The following is a 20,920-nucleotide window of genomic DNA, read 5'->3' as shown; positions in this document are numbered from 1 at the left end:
CATAAGCCCCATATTTCACCTCAAAGACAGTATAATATACAGTATATCCATAAACTTAAGAACTTGTGTTTTTATTTAATACACAAAAATTAAATAAAATAAATGAAATCAATTAAAATGAGTGCCAATGTCACTTATTAGCTTGCTGCATTACTTAGGATGACCATGAATAGTGAACATGTACAGTAGATCATTTACAACATCCGGGTAAGATAAGAAACAAGAAGCTATTTGTAGGTAGGTACCAGGAGAATAATAACGTTGAATTACAAGTGACGAACAGGGAAAATACTCAAAACAGACTTCTTTTTTAGACACAGACTTCTGATTGCTGGTAAAATCTGAAAAGGGGCTTTAAATGACATTTATATTTTTTCCTTTTACAGAAGTCTATGTAGATTTCTAGTTGTGATACAGAAACAAAAGCATATGGACATGCGCTACTGCAAGTGTGTCTAAATCCAGTCCTCGAGGGCTGGTATCCTGCATGTTTTCCAAGAATCATTCTCCAATACACCTGATTCAAATGATCAGAATCATTATCAAGCTTCTGCTGAGTATGCTGAAACATGATAAACTTGAATAATACCGGCCCTCGAGGACCGGGTTTGGACACACTTTCTCAACTCTGTGCCACTACTGCAGCTATTTGCAGCTTTTTGGCCTTTCACAAACTCATTTACCCACCTTTGATTGTTGCTGTTAAAACTGATTCAAATTAAACCGGTTATTTTTTCATGTAGCACAATGCATATTGCAGTCATTGATTTACTCAATGTTAGGACTAGGCAATAACATTTGCTCTATATCGATATACTGTAATCCGGTGATCCCTCGTTACGTCGCGTCTCCCCAATTGTGCCCTCGGTGCATCGCAGATTTCTTCACCAGAGTGTTGTATATCTCTTACCTACGTTTGTTTTGTAATAAATTGTAATTTCAAGTGTAAACTCTGATCGTTATCATGTTTGATTAGCTACAGGCTTCACTTTAATGAGACTTCCCGGCGCCACTAATATAATTGCAGCTCTCCGTGAGACTATAGCCGAATGGATGGGAAGGGATAACACTACAGATGCTGTATAAAGTTTAATAATTTAAGAGTTGAGTAATTATGTGTACTACAGTAATATGTATCTTAAATATGTAAAGTATAAACACTTTTCACATTTAAAAAACGTGGGTACCTCTACTTTGCGGCTTTTCACTTATCACGGGGGGGTTCTGGCACCCATTAACTAGTTTGACTTGTCTCCTTATTTTTCATAATATTTGAGTTAAGTCTTTGATTTAAAAAAAATAAACTACAGGTATCAAATTGAGTTAGTGAAGGAATGAGACGAGGGAGGGAAACCCTTACCCCCAAGTTCCTGCAGAACTTCTCAATGCAAGTAAATACATGCTGGGAATGAAATGGCCAAATGATGCGTATGTAAGATTAAAAATAAATTAAATTTGACGATGGGGAAACACGGACTAATTAAAATGATCAACGCTGATTCTATTTGTGGCAGCCCATGCGTGTGAGCCAAGGTCTATGCATTCTTCAGCTGTGTGTAAAGACATGTGCAAAGGTCAATCAAACCATAAAAGGAATGATTAGTCTGTGGTGGGACAACTGATGGAATGAACATGTATTGTTCAATATGGCCCCCATCAAAGGCTGAACAGTTGCGGTAATCGCGGTGAAGCACTTTTTTATCAGTTCGGTATATATTAAACACAGAGAATCTCCACTGTAGGAGAACACTTGACCGGGACATGCATCAATTCTTATAAACGATACTTAAAACTTGTCATGCACCCCTCGTACTTCCACCCACCAGGTCTGGCATGTAAATGTCTGTACTTCATAGTAATACAACATTTTAGATTTTTATTTATTTTTTTAGTCTTTAAGATCAAAGGAAGTTCTTTGTCATTAATAATTGGCAAGAGGAAGTACTGCATTAATAATACGACATGTTAACCTTACATGGCAATGCATGTAGTCATGTAAATGTGTCCTGTGGGGTTTTGACAGTGAATTGTTTTCTCTTTATTCTTGTCATGCAAAACGGCAATTATCATTATCCACCTTTGGTGCACATGCTCGTGAAAAAGGCATCTCCTGATGTACTGCATCTCAGGTGTCATGTTCTGGGTACCTATTGATATGGGCTGTGTTCCAGATTGGGGTCGGAGTCAAGGGCCGCACACCTGCCCTCCATCATAATCAGGGGACTATTTAGGTGCGGCCAAAGCAGGAAGACATCACCGGATTATTGGTCTTTGCAGCCCTCCAACGCCCATGCTTTTCTGCAGTTCCTCGCTCCCTCGTACATTTTGCCTCTCTGCCTGAGTCTTTCTGTTGTCACATTTCTTACCTTTGTTCCTGCCATTGGTGCCAGTCATTTAACTTACTGCTTTGTATTTTTTTGTTCACGTCCTCCTGCTGGTTCCGCTCCCATTCATGGTTGGTTACATGCACTTTTGCATCGTCACTTTTGTTTGTACTTCAAATCTATTTTTTCTTACCAATCCCCTTTTTGAATCGTTTTTTTTTTTTTTTTACTGGCCTCTGATTTCAAGTCTGGGTAAATATTCAAAGATCACAATTAACTTTTCTTTTTCTTTTTTTTACCTCAGTCACAATGGCCCTCTGATAGAAACTACAGTATAACCACAACGTGGCCCACAATAAAAATGAGGAAGATTTCCCCTGCCATAGAGCTATTTTTAAATATCCTGAGTTGACCCCACAGGTGTGAAATGCAAGGCCCAAGAGCCAAATGCGGCCCAAAAATGCAAATAATTCTTTCCTTTCTGGCTAAAATACCCTTTTTAATTTTTTTGCCCTGACACAAGATTTTTTGTGAGCAGTTTTTGTTACAGATATAATGGAGACTATTGAATTGTGCAGCTTATTGTACATGTGTGTCTGTACTCCATTTGTGATTGCTTACCTAGCTCCTCTTTGAGCTTTGCCAGTTCTAGTGACAAGTTCGTCGCTTGCTTGAAAGCCTCTTCACGCTGTAGATACAAGAATAAAACAACGCATAAGGACATGTGTTAAAATAGTAATAAAAATAATTGTATACCACTACTTATAAAAATAACAAGAATAATACAAAATAATCTGCCACTTGAGGTCCACAATCTAACATGATCCAAAACACGAATTGTATATTCTATTAATTAATAAAGAGGTAGTTTCACAACATGTAGAGTGCCTTTGTTTGCCTGTGTCCCCGTGTCCTAGACGCATAATTTTTGAGGACTTTCAAACAAACTTGCATTACTCGGACGCATCATTTTTTTGACATCAAAATATTAATCATCATCCATCTACTCTTTTAGTCAACAAAACTTGACGTCTTACAAACATTTTATTGACAACTTCATCCGCCATATTTGTTTTGATATTGCGGAAATAACGTTAATCGTGGAAAAACAAGAACACAGCTTGGTTAAGTAAATGTTGCTCATGGCATTTATTGTGCAAGTGTACTTATAAAGTGTGTACTGTAATATGTCGGGTTGCTACAGAAAAAAAGAAAGCTGAAAAAAGGGAAAATAACCTGACACCTGGAACAAATGAGAAATTGGAATTTGCTGACAGAAGGATGTCTATACCATGAATTCCTCAAGACACGTTCAATCACACACGTGCCTGCCAAACCATTCATACAAACGCATATTAAATCCATTGCACATCGATGAGCACATGCAATGCTACACTCCACAACATTTTCACAAGCATACAAGCACAAAATAACATAGCAGCAGTGCAATTTACAAGAGGAATGAATTTTACACACACTCTCTCACACACACACACACGCGCGCGCGCACGCACACACACACACACACACGTGCACACACACAGCCATAAAATCCATCTGTTGCTTAAGAGATCTGTTAAGTGAAAAAACATACTGAGGTGAAAGACAACAATGACTAAAGAAACAAACTACTCCGTTCAAGCGAAGTGATACAAAGCTGGTTGTAAAAAGCACATCATAAAATAACAAGATAAGAATAGTTAACGTTTCACTGTGAATAATGAATAAAACGCAAACAGTGACAAAAGCAACATTGAAATCGAAGCGAATGGCATTCTCTAACGCGTTACATTTTTGTCTTAACACTGTTTTTTTTTTTACACTTTTGACTAGGTTTCCCATAGAATATGAACACACACACCTTACGTTTCTTCTTGCGAACACGAGGAGCTTTGCTGGCAGCGGAGCCCATGATGCTTTCATTAAAGACACGGTGATACACAAAGGCATTCAGACAGTCAGTCAGACATTTAAAAAAAAAAAAAAAAAAACTCCACACACTTGTGTCTTCAGCTCATTTCTCTCTCCCGCTTCCTCCCGCAGCATATGACAAAACATACGTCAGCCACCGTCTCCCCAGTGTTGTGGATGGCTGACTCAGTGATTTGAACTCCACCCACAAACTACCTGTTTCTCAGAGGACTCCTTGTCCTCCTCCCTCAATCCAGCCCGCCCCTTCCAGTCTGGAATACTGCACTATGTAGGAATTTCACATACTGTGACACCCACTTCTTTTTCCCCCTCTTTGAGAACTTAAGTATTCTGAACTCCTGGTTTCTGGTATCTAGTTGGATCAGTCATTTATATGCAAAAGTGAAAAATCTGCAATAAATGGAATAAGTCACCAGTTGCCCAGAAAGGACGGATTGAATCAACAAGTACAACTTTTAAAATCCTTAAGTAAATGAGTTAATATTTATATTAAGTGTGTGAGTAGCTCAATCATAATAGAGGTTAGCGTGCATATGCAGTGGTACCTCTACTTACGAACGCCCCGTTAAGAAAAATTCAGCTCACGAAATGTCTCGGCGGAAAAATAGTCTCTAGTATCGAGAGAAAATTAAAAATACCAAAGGCAACATTACTGGCATATAAAATGAGAAACGAGACACCAGCACTCGCACTAACATGACTGGAATGTAATATATTATCACAACCTGTGATTGCTACGGTATGTTAGTTTGTGATGCATTTTTATAATTAATTACAATGCTTGCACACAAACGAGACAGTTTTTTGCAATTTACATTTACTGCGGTTCTCCACTTTTCATCTTTGTTTCATTCACGCTTCCCACCAACAATCTACACAATTAAACTAACAAACACAAAATTGACAAACTGACATCTTAGTAACAGCTGCCAGTACACATACATGAAAACACATAAGTAACATACCACTTAGGGCAGTCGCGTGTGATGTTCGCGTTGTTAGCACGTCGTTAGCACTTTAGCAATGACTTCACACAGAAGCACTTCACTTCACATGACCCTAAACTAAATTTACATGCTCAAAATAATCCAAATAAAAAAAAAAAACCTTGAACTGGTTGCCATCCGATTACAGGGCACACAGAGACCAACAGCCATTAAAGCACTCAATGACACCTAATGTCCAATGCCATGAATCTATCGTATTTTTCAAACTATAAACCACAATTTTTTCTCATGACTTGAGACCAATGACTTAGAGTCCAGTGAAAAAAAAGAACTTCCATATACCTTCTTTCTGCACAATATCTGACCTATGTGAATATTTGTGTCTTATAGTCCAGTGCAGCTTTTATGTGACAATTTGTTTTTGCTCAATTTTTGATTTTGGGCTTCAATACCGGTACATTTTATAATCCAAAAAATACGTTAAGTACAATGATGTAATTTGTCCTAATAAAGGCAAAATAGCAATTCATCTTAGAGTTAAAATGTAGGAATTCAGTGAAAAGTTGAAATACAAATGTACAAAAAAAAACAAGACCAAAAAAAGCTATCAAACACAAACAAGGTAGTTTTCGACACCAAATTGGATTTTAGGAGAAGAAAAGCCTGATGACGTCAAGTACCCTAAAAAAGGCTCCAAGCCTTTCTTGACAACAGCAAAAGGCACCACTCACACCCGAAAAAACCCTCTGGGGGAGGTGGAGGCCTCAAAGCTTCAGTCGTTACTCACCAGTCACCTTTCAAGAGCAGGAGGCAGATTAGATAATTACGGAATTCAGGGACACATTATCTCACGCCGACAAAGCAAAGAGGGGAAATGCGGCGGCAGCTGCATTCCTTCACTGCACCAACAGTAACACCCTCTACCCTTACATCTACTTTCCACAATCAATGAGAGTCAGTCAGGAGAAAAAAACACACATCACTTCCACATTTTACTGCCGATATGGCATTTTTTTAATCGATAAGATCAACTTCAGATCAACCTCAAACACAGAGATACTGTATATATGAAAATAGTTCTTTCCTTTTGTGTAAATATGTCTATCCATTTGTTACGACTATTGTGCCATGAGCCACAACTTTAGGAATTTGTCAATGTATGTATCTGTGTTATAAAAGACATTTATTATTTTTCCCCCATTTGCAGGAAGAAGTACTTCCCATTATTTACATATTTGAAGCAAGTTTGATCATGACTTCAAAAAACATGAACTGAAAAAAAAAAACTCATAACCAATGTATGAGTGTGGTTAAAATTCTTTCTGGAAGCACGTATGCCATTTATTAACGTGGAGACACGTGGCAATTAATACAAAGCCAAGAAGTTCACAATTTACTTGCTGCGACTTTTAATCAGGAAGATTTTGTAGTCTAAAGTGTATAGTAAGGAATTTCAAAACTGAAGAAAAGGGGAGTTCTCTCAGGAATGAAAATGAAAACATTTTAATAAGACTGGAACTTCAGAAAAGAAAAGCGTGACCCTTTAGGTTTTACATAAGAACTCAAGGCCCGGGGACCAGATCCGGCCCGCCACATCATTTTATGTGGCCTGCGAAATGCTGATTTGACTTCAAGTTTCTGGTTAAAATGTCAAACTTACAAGTTGTCATCAAAATATATATTTTTTTTGTTCCCAGTCTGTCTTTTGAACTGTTTTTACCGGTCTTCAAAACTAGGTAAGTGTGAGACAAACACACTTAAGATTTATTCCAGCTGTCTGACAGAAACTATAAGTACAACGTGGCCCACGATAAAAGTGAGTTTGTCACCCTTGCATTAGAACATCTGTCCCATCACGGTATAGGACAGACAGGGCTCAATAGGGATGCCATGGTTTTCATCCGCTGATGTTATTTACCGCTAGGTGTGGACTCAAAAACAGCCTCTCCCTATTTCTCAGTATCCCTACTAACCGGAGCCACTCAAACTTGTTCATACAAACATAAATGCCTACAGCTGGGTAATTATAGAATGCAGGCGCCTCAATCATAAATGGCAGAGAAAAAAAGGTCATATTTTCTACTGCATGATCACCTTATTTTGACTTGAAACAACTTGATGACTACCACTTTTATTTGTGTTTTATTCCACTTCAACCACAAAGAATGACCGTTTTTCTCAGAGACTACAATTTTTTTTCTGCTCATTTTCAACCAGCATATGAGGAGCGGCACCTTATAACCGCATAATCGACCAATTTTTTCCACATCTGTGTTTGAATGACATTAATTTTAATGCAAAATAAGTAATATGTCATTTACAATGATTAAAATGATTATATATACCTCTAAATCAATACAGTATGCATCCGTTTTGTAGAACGTTGCAAAAATGCACTTTCGTCAAGCATGCCTAATTGCCTCTTTGTTGGCAACAATGAGACGACGTGGATAATTTTTTAGGTGGATTTTGACGAAATATGAAAAGGAAAAGACGGCTTGACTTGTCTCCTACAGCCCTTGGATTTGTGCTTAAAGCCGGATGGATGGATGTCGACAGGTGGGGGGAGAAAAAGCGAAGGGCAACCTTCCACGCTCTGAGCTCACAAAAGTCTTCATTTGGGTAAAGAACATCCAAAGTAAGGTGATCAGCAAATAATCTCAAATAATAAGACCTCCATTTCAAACAAATTGAATGGGTCAGAAGATGACTACCCGTGGAAGAGTAACGAGGGTCTTGAACAATTGACGAGGCGATAGCAGAGGACGTCCGGGAGTTAAATGGGAGGAGCTATTTGGCGTGTCAGATAGTGAAAATGACTTTGAGGGCTTTTAAGTGAAATCACATTCAAGTGTGTCAAAAAATAAAGCATTGAAACTTCAAATCATTTTGTTGTTGAAACATTTGTTTCAGAAGTTGCGTTTACGCACACAGCTACATTGCCTCGCACTTGTCTCGTTTCCGCCTCATCCCCTCCCCCATAACTGCAACAGTATGTTACTCGATATGCGATGAAGAAATGCATCAAAAAGTACTTTAATGTCGTCATTTTAATAACGCACACCATGTGTTTTGTTTTTTTTTAAAATACAAAATTATAACATGTATTTATATTATATTATATTATAAATGTATTATATTATATTATATTATATTATATTATATTATATTATATTATATTATATTATATATTAACTCATTGAATGCTAGGGCGTTTACGTTTTTTAAGAGTCCAGACATTAAATCCCAGTTAGTTAAAGGGGATGTAACCCCAGAAAAATGTCTAGGCAATATGTTCTGGTGTAAACCCAGTATTCGAAATAATATTATATTTGTGGAAGCTGAATTAAGCGAATTGAATGTCTGGACTCTTAAAAAAACGTGAAAATATGTCCCTGGCATTGAATGAGTTAATCTGGTCCTCTGGACATTTACATTATCAAAGTTTCTGTAATGTTTAGAGCATTAATTTAGCGCCTATCCCAATAACAGTTTTGGTTAATTGCTGTAGAATGTGTTCATTTATTTTACAATAATCATGTAAATTGGTGAATTGTAAATACAATAAAAATTAATACATAAAAATACAACTGCATTATAAATAACAAAGAGTTAATTTCTGATAAAACTAATTAAATAAAATAAAACAAGACTTATTTTTTTGTTGAACGGTTTCATTGTTTTATTGCTGAATTTGGTTGGTTGGTCTCGCATGTTAATTACTGAAAGTAATTATTCACCTTATTATTTGACAATTAAATTCCTTTCCTCTCATTTCACCCAAAAAATAAGAATGAAGCATGCAAATGAAATTGAAATACCTCATTGAAGATATGTTGAATCACAGTAGCAAGAGCCTCCACTTTTTGATTGGCTTGGATGAGCAGTTTCCAAAGCTGGCTGGCCTGGTTTTTCTTCTCCGTAAGCTCTTTGCCCTGATTCTGTTTCGCTGCGACTGCACCAGGCTTGGGTGCACTTTGCAAACGCGTGACATGTTTGGGGCTCGACCGAGAACCTGCTCTTGCTTTGAACGCCGGTACGGGGTGTCCCGTGTTTCTTAAGACAGTGCTAGAGGAAACAGTAGCAGGTACTGGGGAAATTGTCTTTGCTGCAGCATTGGCATTCACAACATCAGATACCTTGAAAAAGAAAAAAAAATAAGTCACATGCATCTTTTTCAGATTCAAAGACGAACAAGAAAAAGGAAAAACAAAGAAAGGAAAAGACACTATTACTCTGAGAGATACCAGTGCTCGTGATGGATTCTGCTGCTTGGTTCCTGCTTCAAGTGCTGGAACTGCGGAGCTGCTGCGATTGCTTGCGCCTCTTGCATGGATGTCCCTGGGCTTGTTTTTGTCAACTGCAAAAGAACGACATCCTCTTATTTTGTGGTTGACAAGCACATTCAACATGGCGCGCACCATCACCACCACACACACAAATTTGTCTCATTCATTTGCCTTAGAGAAATTACCCTTCTGAGTGTATAGGCTCAGACGCATCATGGTATTGTGTGGTATCGATGGGAAAATTCTATGCATGTGCACTCTGGGTGCGCATTAGGGAGTGCATTAGAGACAAAAGCAATTAGAGAGCAACTTTAACGTCTCCGCCTATGCTCATTTCATCGCTCAGTAGTCCATCTCTGTTCTCTGCAATCTCTTCCTTTTGTTCCCCTGATACTTGGTATAAATTTATTGGCAAAGACTGGAAATAATGCTCACAAAAAGGAATCACATACATGTGCCACTATAAACAACAAAGGTCAGTGCTAATCACAGGATATTCATTGTATTAGCACTGTTAACAGTTACCTAGATTTCATCCTACTGAAAAAGGATCACAAAGATCCTCCTGATAGCTCCATGTAAAACAGTAGAATTGAGTTCAGGCTACACAGTACCTACAGAAGCAAAGCTAGAATGTATGTGTATGGTGGTGCCCTTGGTCTCCTTTGCAGAAATGTTAAAAAGTCCAGAGAAGAATCAACTTGGAAAATGCACCGAGTCATCAAAGCTCTGAAGATAACTTGAGGAGAATGCAACGTAACAAACAAACGTTCCAAACAAACTATGAGAGGTGCATGGCAATAGGCTCTGACTGTGCAATTCGAGCGTTCCTGTAATCTACTGTTTATTTCAAATATTTGAATGCATTTTGCTAAACACTCTAATTGGGGAAAAATGTTCATTTGCCTATTTTATGTTTAATTCCCCAATGCATGGGATGGATGGAAAGAGGCCATTACGTTTCCTGTTTGCTTTTGTGATACTGACACCTGCTGGTAGAAACAACAAAGTACAGTACAGTATTACCATGAACATTCCCAATAATCTATTGCAGAAATTAAATGCTCTTTTTCCAGATTATCAACACACTGTACACAGCTAATTAGCAAACCATTTTATATTGTGTATATTTTTAATTTCAAGGAATGCGAAATCCAACAAGCAATAGAAAATGTTGTAAATGTTGGTGGCCTATTAATGAACAAAGGATACACATTTAAGGTTCTCTAGTTCCAAACTCTGATTTCATTCAATACCCAATGTGAGGTTGAAGACAGGTGGAATTTAGCAGTCTGACTGCTACAGACACATTAACACGGGGAAAGAAAAGCAGCATATTCTCATTACGTATAATGTAGGAATGAGGAATTAATTGGACGACATTGAAGCAATCAAAGAAATTTTAAAGTAACCACATTGAAAAGCGACTGAATTGATTCATTGATGAAAGCACCAAGCAAACTCGCAGTGGTTTGTTTAACATGAAAACATAACATAGAAACCTGAATGTGTGTTTTTAAATGGACTAATAATTCAAACTCATCAGAACACCAAGGTTTGCTAAATCGCCGGCAACCACTGGTGCAAAATGACTCAAGCTGGAAATGTTTATATTTGTTGTGTTTTATCCAGTGTGTGATGGTGCTGTACCTGGAGTCTGCCAGTCACTGACGCGGAGCTGCCGAGCCAAGACTATGAGAAATTATAGTTAGCATGCATTTTAGGGAGGAGCTCTTCGTATCATGAGAATCAGCATAACAAAATGTGGGTTACTGTAATACACATAAAAAGGTGGTATTTTGGATTTCTTATAGAATATATATTTTTTTATATTTTTAATTTCATAGCTCTCCTTTACACAAGTACATGAGTGAGATGAGGGAAAGCATGAGTGGTAAAGGTTAGTTCAATTGGCAAAAAAAAAAAAAAGGAGTGCGGGAGTACAATATTAGAGATTTTCTAAAGGCGTTTGCATCATTAATGGCTCATCACTAGTGAAATGTCTGTTGAGCATAAAATAAACAAACGACCTGAAAAATATACTGGAAAAAAATGGACTGGATTGTGTGTGCAGCCTTCTGTTAATGTTAAGAAAAACCTCCAATAATTGAAATGAACAAAAACATAGAAATGCCTTGTTTTTTGCAGTTAATCTAGCAATCTTGGGAGCCATTGCTAACCCATTAAAGTTTGAATTAAGCACTAAAATGCACAATAAATACAATATTGTAAGCACTCACACTAGGATCAAGTCTGCGGCATGTCGCATCTTAGTGACACCATTTTAGTGACACCGTGAGCGACCAATAGCAGACCAGCATCTTAGTGACGCGTTGCAGCGCGGGCAGTTTGACGCAACCAGAAAATAAGAGCAATTACCTATAACGCCTGAAGATGGAGACAAAACAACACAGCCAACACCTAAAGTCATGACAGATGTTGGATGTTGTAAAGAGGGAAAAATGTTGAAAAGAGGGGACAAAAAACATTGCAGTCAATGTCATAAAGTGAGAAAAACTTAAATAATATGTGTACTGCAGGGACGTTGTAAACCGGGCGTCCACTGTACTGTTGTCCTTTCTTGTTCGCATCCATTTGCCTGTAGTCTCTCAGAGAGCCACACTTATGTTAGCAACGCCCGCTAATATACATGCAGTGTGAGTTTCACCAGGGAGACAAGCACTCCTACAAGACGCATGTTTGGCTCCCAGCGCAACCATTGACCAATGAGGACCGGTTACGTAGACCAAGAGAGGAGTGCCCGTCCCATTCATGGAACACACACACACACTGCAAGGATGAAGGGAGAGAGGAGAGCAGCGCTGCACCAGAGCATTGTAAATCTCTTACCTAGATTTCTTTTGTAGTAAATTGGAATTTCATGTGTAAACTCTAATTGTTATTATGTTTGGTCGGCTGCAAGCTTTCCTCTAATTAGACTTTCGGGTGTCGCTAATATAACCGCGGCTCTCCGTAAGACCACAGCCAAATAGATAGGAACGGAAAGGGACAACAGTACAGTTAGTGTACTGTATAAGGTTTAATAATTTAAGACTTAAATAATATGTGTACTGCAGTAATTTGATGTCCAAGGAGTGCCCGTGGCAAATAATTAATAGTTAACTTGTCTGTCAGGCGAGGTGAGGTGTATTTTGTCAAGGCTTGGGTACTGGGATTCAAGTACCAAGTGGTACCAGGACTAAAACGTCGGTTTTCTCTGAAGCGTTAAGATTAGAACATTTTGGTACTACGTTTCGAGGCCTAGTCCGCAGAGAGGAGCAAACCACACAAAACCAACAAATAAAGGTGCGCATAGATGAATCCAGAGACACGTCACACGAGTGAAGTAGAGCCAATAGGAAATGTGTGCTATGTGCCAACATGCAACAACAATACACTGTGCCAAACAGCAAGATAACATTACTATGCTTGTAGGTTGTGCCAATGAGGGAAGTTCAACGGAATGTAAAATGTGGTTTCACTTCATAAATAGACTAATTTGCTGAGTGTATCAGCAGAAAAATAAAGTAAAATTGTAATAACATACACAATAATGTAAAATGTTTAAAAAAAAAAAAAAAGATTGTGCACATTTTGGTTAGCTGGACAGAAGAAGCACAGGCGAAGGAAGACAGTGAGTGTGAAGCCACCCACGCTTGTTCCAGCTAGGCACATTCCCAGCGCCAGCTGAGAAGAGCGGCAAAGAGGGACAAGCTATGCCGTGCTCGGCGTGAGGTCCATAAAGATAATATGATGATACAAAGAAAGACAATCTTGAGGCAAATTTTTAGGGTGCCACATCACCCTTTTGTTATATGGACTTTTATACAAGTAATTTTCCAGAATCTTCAAGAAACGTGACTGAAGTGTCTTGCCCAAGGACAAAACGACACATTACTCGGACAGGGAGGGATTTGATGGCCGAATTTTCGGTTATTGGACGACCTTCTCTACTGCCTGAGTCACAACTGCCCTAAACATGGAAGTCTTGAGTAGCCGAGCGAGATGACATGCTTGACAGCAGTAATAATAATAATGTATATTGTCTATGAGTCCAACACTTTTTGCCAACTTTATACTGTATCTGGCCTGTCAAAATCTGTTATTTGTCTGTGGAATCAAATCACTCAAATGCAAACGTCAACTAATACTTAAGCATGTTATTATTCTCAACAAAACAATAGGTCAGTCAAGTTAAAAAAAATAAAATGAAGAAAACCAAAATGCAGCCTGACCAATGTTTAAGGGTTATAAAATACAGTAGAACTCCACTACAACAAAATCATATTTGCAGCCAGAAATGTTTCACAAGAGGGGACTTTTCACTATAGCAAATCTGTGTCTCGGACGTAAACAGAAAAAAACGTATTCTGCAATCTACAATCTGACTGTAGTTAAAAACAAAACCATCCAACAATGAGAAACAGAAAAAAGAAATTGCCAAATCTAAAATAAGCGATCATTGTCATAGTTACATCAATTTCTTGCATAATGTCTTTCACTTTTTTCATTCATTTTTCATCTTACTTTTATTCTTCAAGTGTCGAGCTTGGTTTAAGCTTGACACGTACGCGAATCAAATGATCCACGCGTCAAATGATGTTATTTCGGCAACCACGCCCCTCCGCGAAGAGTCCACGTGGAACAGATTTTCCACAACACGTGTCTTCCGGAATTTATTTACGAGCGAAAAACATGGCAGACAATCTATTGCTTATAGAAGTTTGCCGGAAAAAAAAAAAAACCTTTATGATTAGTCTGAATATAGTCTGTTATACAGAAGTGTTGTTTCTATACTGTAGAGCGGTGGTTCTTAACCTGGGTTCGATCGAACCCTATGGGTTCGGTGAGTCGGTCTCAGGGGTGCGCTGGAGCCTCCACCGCAGAGGTCCACCCCTCAGTCTAAAAAAAATCATATTTTATTTTTTTTACTAAAGAAGGGTTCGGTGAATGAGCGTATGAAACTGGTGGGGTTCGGTGCCTCCAACAAGGTTAAGAACCACTGCTGTAGAGTCTATTTACCGCCACCTAGAATATGGGAGAATATCGTCTGACTGTGGGGGGTATAAACCAGGTATAAACCAAGCTAGACTTTTGCTGCAGGCTTGTTTTCGTCGTAGTGAATTTCAGTGCAACGCAAATGCAGAAAAAAATATTTTGTATTATGCAACAGGCTTTTTTTTTCATTGTATGAAGTAAGAAAGTGGGAAAGCCTTCAATACAATGGATTTTTCAATACATGGATTTTTTATTCACAATGGGGGATTTTTTTTTGCACATGCAGGTTTTGTTGTAATTTTACTGTAAACCTGATGATAATAATAATTCATAAATAACTCACAGTAAATGCTTCACGACATGCTGTTTTTAGTCATAATGAAAAATAGTTTTTACTCCTGGCAGCATTATACAAAACTGATTTTACATATTAAACGATAAAACTCGATGGCCTTGATTGTCGCAGAAAACATCTCCAACCAGTGGTAAAAAAAAAAAAAAAACAACAACAACATTAAAACAGCTTTCTGGTGAAATTGGAAAATACTCCAGTGAGATACATTCTCTAATTCCCTTGCCGGCATTAGAGAAAACTCAACATCAGATTAAAGCTTGCACCACTGAACAAGCCTCAAAAATCACAGTGCAGTGTGTGTGTGTGTGTGTGTGTGTGTGTGTGTGTGTGTGTGTGTGTGTGTGTGCACTGACTAATGCTTCTAACCTACATTTTCGGGTGACAGCAAGCAGCAGTGGGGAAGTGGGTCTGTGAAGCTCAGACAGAGAAAAATATAGCAGCCAAACACGTGGATCTGGGCTCAGATAGCTCAAGGGAAATGACTTAGATAACAACTACAAAATGATGATGTAGCTTGCAAAGATTAAGAAGGAAATCATCAAGTAAGACTAAGCAGTATTTTAAACTGAATTAAAACATAATATAGAGATTGACAGCTCTATTACTGAGGGCTAAGTGATACATATCAACGTACTGCTGACGATGTGATGCCTTCGTCTAAAATGGTCAGAAAAATAAACACGCATTTCTACAAAAATGTTGATAATATTTTTGCGACATTGAGGCGCAGTAAACTGACAAAATTATTAAGGCAATAGGAAGCAAAAATAAAACACTAGAAGGCTAAAATATGGCATAGCGTGTCAAAACATGACGACTTTCAATACGCCGCGCTGCTTCTAAAATGCTTGCAAATGGGAGATTGAGAGGAACACTCTCTAAGTGTCAAATTTAGCCCATATCAGGCTTATTTACTGCCATTAAAAATTGGAAATAGTCCTTTTTTGACATAATGACCACGCAGGATTTTATCATGCATTTTCCTCGATTTTTGCATCAGTCCAAGTCGCAAACAGGATGCAATAGAATTATTTGTGTTGACACACAAAAATCAATGACATATTGCAAAAGTCTTCAAAAGTCATAATGCTCTGATCATGACATATTTCAATTTCATAAATATATAAATATACAGCGTAGTTACTTTTGCTAATATCGAATTTTTACCATTTTTGTACATAAAGGGGACGTAGGTTCCAAAAAATTAAAAATGTATACAATATAGGTATGGATAGGGTTGATGACACAGCACAAAGGGCTGGGGGTTGAAAGTAAAAATATAATCAAATTTGGTGATGTTATGAACCCATCAAAGACAGCCCAATTTGGGTGACAATAAAGCCAGGTAAGTGAAAAATCCGCGGAGACCCAGGGGTCAAAGCTCTACAGTACAGCTACACAATGTCGGGGGCTGCCGACATGTTAGACAAACATTCCACAATGAATGAACCTTTTTGAAAAAAATGAATTAGTAAACATCAGCTCGAGATCCTCGGCTGTTTGAGTGAATGTGTGTCTCTAGGCGTGGGGAACATAGCATAGTCAAAGCTATTCATCACGCCTTTGCTAAAGCGCTCGTGCAGAAATCTTATAAAAATGCGCACAGAGGCACACACACACAGGCCTAAGTAAGAACAACTGATGGTTCTATTGTAGCTACACAACAGAATAATAAAAAGCCCCACAGCTAAAGCAAGATTGGAGCAACAATGGCGGCCGATGTTAAAGACGAAGTGGGAGGAGGCAAGTGGCTGTTTTGGTAGCAGATTTGAGCCAAAGATGGAGAAATAACAGCTACAATCACTACAGACATGACAGAAATGATCCATTAAAGATAGAGGTGACACAATATTGCATTAGACATGCAGATCTAGTCTTAGCTATCTACATTAAATATGTTGTTTATGGCATGCACTAGCCACTAGATTGCGCGAAATCATTTTTACCATGTAAATTAAGAGACTCAAGGTGTTAAAAAGAATATACGTTTCTTTACTAGCTAGTCTCCTTCAATACCTACATTGCTTTTTGGTGGATGAGGCAAACTAAAGGGATGTTTGACTTCAGTTGAAAACACATGGTAAGGGCAAAATCGGAAAAGGGAAAGAAGGATAGCTACAAAGGACACCATGGAGTGAAAAAAAAAATCACATCATTAAATGATGTTATTCACAACAACAAGGTGGTTAAACGAATGATAAAGAGAACATTGTCATCTCCAGACCTGTGTGGAAGACCACTCTGTTCTTCCTGTATCCTGATAGCAGCTGAAGATTTTGGAAAAGTCCTTTGGCTGTCAGCTTCACATGGAAGTCAGACAGCGATAATCTTGGAGACCATAACATCTTCTGCGCCTATCCTCCAGAAGTGAATATCCTCTTCGGGTAAAGGAAAGCGGTGAAAATAGAATCAATTTTCCTGCTATTGTCCAAAAGTCTCAGCAAAAGGTGCCTTCAACTGTTTGATTTGCTTAGCAGTTGTCCTTGTTACCACCTCAGATAAATGTGTAGAAACACAATGACAATAAAATGTCCCGTTTCTCATCTGAAGGACCTGAATTAAATGCTCCAGAAGAGCAGAGGATCTCTCTTTGTTTCGTATACAAAAACCCACAGGGATTAAGAAAATAATGTGAAAACAAAAAGTGGAAATCCCTTCTGATGTCCTTTGCTGAAGCTATGTAGGAACCATAGGGGAAACCGGGGGGTGAAACTGCACCCGCAAAGATAGTAGCCACGCTGATTGAAGAAAAAAAATGGCGCCAAACAGGCTGTAAATTTCACAGCTGTCAAGGTGGTAGTGAACCACCCAGTAACGAAAGATGGAGAGAGGGAGAGAGAGGCAGCGGCAGGCAGAGTACTGACATGCTCTGAGAGAGGGCAAATTGGGAGGAGCGAAAATCCTCAATGCTGAAGCTGATTTGTAGTCCTGTCTCCGCTTCTACAAACTGGAAACAAACAGAATCACCCAAAGCTACGGAAACATAAACACAAAGACTAACAAAACCTGTGACAGGGTGATACAATCATCCACTGTCCATAAAAGCTATTTTGCTGCAGCCGTGTAAATGTGGAAAGCTGGTATATGTATAAACATGGACTGCTGCATGGAAAGGAGGGGGAGGGGAATGGTTGGGATATGAATAATCCTCCCCGCTCCCCCCCCTCCCCTTCATTCAGAGACCTTTTGCTAAGAGATTTCTGACACATCTACATATATTTAATTTTCAACCTAGATAACAAATAACATTACCATTACCAGTAAAAAAAAAAAAAAAAAAAACCTTCAAATTCAAATAGCCTTCAACTCAGATGCCACAAATGCCACGAGACGAGATGTCGCATCACATTAAGCCCAGGAGAACAAGACAAGCATAGATTTAAAATAACAAAATAAATAATATAATAAAACAATGCCCAATAGAATTTTTCCACTTCTCTAAATATGTTCACTTTATTTATCTATGTGTGTGTAAATGTGTGTGTGGTGTTTTTATATATATATATATATATATATATATATATATATATATATATATATATATATATATATATATATATATATATATATATATATGTGTGTGTGTGTGTGTGTGTATGTGTTAATTAACTTTAATTTTATATTAAATTGTGAATGTATTCATGACTCTTTAATAAAGCAATCAATTCAATCAGTTTAATATATTTTTAAAAATCTAATAATTTTGAAATGTGTCAAATACACCCACGTCACCATCAAAGAGCTTGATTATTTATCACTAAATATTTGGTAGCAACCTGTTTGAGGAAAATTGACCCAGTTTGGTTGAAAATTAACATAGATACTATATACACTTGTTTCCACAAACATTTGCAGTGGGGAGCCTTGGAAAGTTTGCTTTTTAAAAACAGGTCCCTAACTCCAAAAACACTTTGAAAACCCCTGTTCTAGAGCCACTTATCCTCCCAAGGGTCGCAGGCTTGCTGGTCCCTACCCCAGCTGTCTGCGAGCAGTAGCCGGGGTACACCCTCAACTGGTTGCCAGCCAATCGCAGGGCACACAGGGACGAACAGCCATTCAGGTACGCAATCACACCTAAGGACAATTTAGTATGTCCAATTCACCTGCCATACATGTTTTGGAGTGTGGGGAGGAAGCCCGAGTGCCTGGAGAAGTCATGCAAACTCCCCACAGGAAGGCCGGAGTTAGATGGATTTGAACTCGGGTCCGTGAAATGTGAGGCGGACGTGCAAACCACTGCTCTACCAAGCCACTCAGAAACCAATGTCATTTAAGAAAAAAAATAAAATAAAAAGCTTTCTGCGTCTCAAAGGTTCCACTCGGTTCTACCAGCATCATCCTATGTACCACCTAAGTGGCTTTCGGACCAAAAAGCCCAAGAAGCCTTGGATTCCTGGTTCCTGGTCTTTCTTGACAATTCAGCGTGGCCCATGAGTTTGCATTCACACACAGGACTGCTAGATGCTAGAATCAAACACGTGTGGTCCTTCTGAAGTTGTGTGACTACATGGCATCACAAGACTGATATAGTCTGAGTGAATAGTAGCTTACCACAAGCCACATAGAAACTTCCAGAGGCAGCCAGACACTCTAGCTCAAGCCACATGGAGGGATGCTGCCAATACAAGACCATGCTTCAATAATACACAGTGTCAACAATGTTTAAGCCATTTAGACCATGATATAGATTTTCCTTTGCAGCACCATGTTGTTGATGTTTAAATGACATCATTTAAAACTTATTAAGATTGAACCACAATCACAATAAAGAGTACACAAAGATGAAGTCCAGATGAAATATTACTGCAAAAGTGGTTCAGTTCTAAACTGTGTGTGCATGAGTGTGTCCTAACATCAGTTCAATAATTACAGAGGGACTGCAGCAGAATAATAAGTTTGCCTGTATGAACTACCACTTATGTGGCTAACTCGGCATTTCAGTTCAGTTTTAATGATCTTGTATGAACTGATACAAAAAAACAGAAACATTTCCACATAATAAACAGAGTGAGGATATTTATTTCAAGTGCCTCCCAGTCGAGCACTGACAGAAATATATCTCAGCCACTTCAAACATCTTGGTTCGGACCCAAAAAGCAGTCTCTGTTTATAGAGAATGGATTCATTAAAAATAGTGACAATCTGAACAACAGAATTGAATCAATCTTACTACAACTGTAGTTCTATGTGTCTTTAGCTAACCATTGGAGTGCCATAGGGCTCAGTGTTAGGACCCCTTTTTATTTAGACTTCATATTTTTAGTGATTTGCCACCCAATTATTCTGATGTTGAGTGCACAAGGTATGCCAATGACACATCGTTCCAACGATGATGTTGCAGCTAGACTACCTAAAGTGATGGCCAACGTCACAACATGGTTGCAAGTGTGCTGCCTGCCACTGAATGTGTCAAAAACTTTAGGTAAGTTCGTTAAAATCGGTAGCGTTTCTCATAATCTTGGAACGTAAGTAGTTAAGCAATCATTGCCAATTGTACCTCTATATAAATGTATTGGGCTAAGGCAGTGCTTCTCATTTATAATTTGCCAAACCCCCCTAGGAAAGAAAAAACTTTTCAAACCCCCCCACACACACACACACTCAATGCGCTGACTATAAATAGGTTTATTATGTATAAAAATCGTAAAAAGTATACTTAAACCTGTGTCTTTTTTTTTACGTTAACAAAAGAAAAAAGCAATATAAATCCAATTTCAACAACGGCTAATTCTTTTTTACAGCGTTTATTTGTTAGAGCTAAGTCTAAAACTGAAAAAAATAACCAAGTGGATCAAAGTGTCTTAAAATTAAAAAAGAAAAAAAAATGAATTCTTATTTTATTGCAATTAAATCTCACATAACAAACACAGACTCTTCTCACTTAAAGCAGTTTCCTCGCTCATGTTGCTCTTGATGGTGACTGTGCAATCCCTCTGTGCAAGCGTGTCTTTAGTTTGTTGGCATGGTCAGTAAGAGGTGGGAAAGAATGGAACAAAATACCAGCGGAGGTCAAAGGAAAAAACCACCTCCAAGTCCTGTGTTAAAGAATTGAACTTGGGGTACATAAATAATTAT

General features: G+C 38.2%; 1 protein-coding gene across 2 annotated transcripts in view; it reads right to left on the bottom strand.

The window, feature by feature from the left end:
- LOC148420743 (microtubule-associated tumor suppressor 1 homolog A-like) overlaps nt 1-20,920 on the bottom strand; it is a 54,133-nt gene that overhangs the window by 13,489 nt on the left and 19,724 nt on the right. The window contains exons 1-5 of one of the 2 annotated variants that reach the window (XM_088419504.1): nt 17,070-17,805; nt 11,143-11,184; nt 9,451-9,563; nt 9,025-9,342; nt 2,946-3,012 (exon numbers count right to left, since the gene is read on the bottom strand). In XM_088419504.1, coding sequence (XP_088275630.1) covers nt 2,946-3,012; nt 9,025-9,342; nt 9,451-9,563; nt 11,143-11,184; nt 17,070-17,190 — 661 coding nt within the window. In that variant the 5' untranslated portion in view covers nt 17,191-17,805. Of the gene's footprint in view, nt 1-2,945; nt 3,013-9,024; nt 9,343-9,450; nt 9,564-11,142; nt 11,185-17,069; nt 17,806-20,920 lie in introns of those variants that run through there. The other variant, XM_088419503.1, reaches the window with a different exon arrangement.

The sequence above is a fragment of the Hippichthys cyanospilos genome, chromosome 7 (assembly GCF_059441005.1).
Source record: "Hippichthys cyanospilos isolate Australia breed blue-spotted pipefish chromosome 7, RoL_Hcya_1.0, whole genome shotgun sequence".
Classification (NCBI taxonomy): Eukaryota; Metazoa; Chordata; class Actinopteri; order Syngnathiformes; family Syngnathidae; genus Hippichthys; species Hippichthys cyanospilos.
This window is presented reverse-complemented; position numbering and strand designations above follow the sequence as displayed.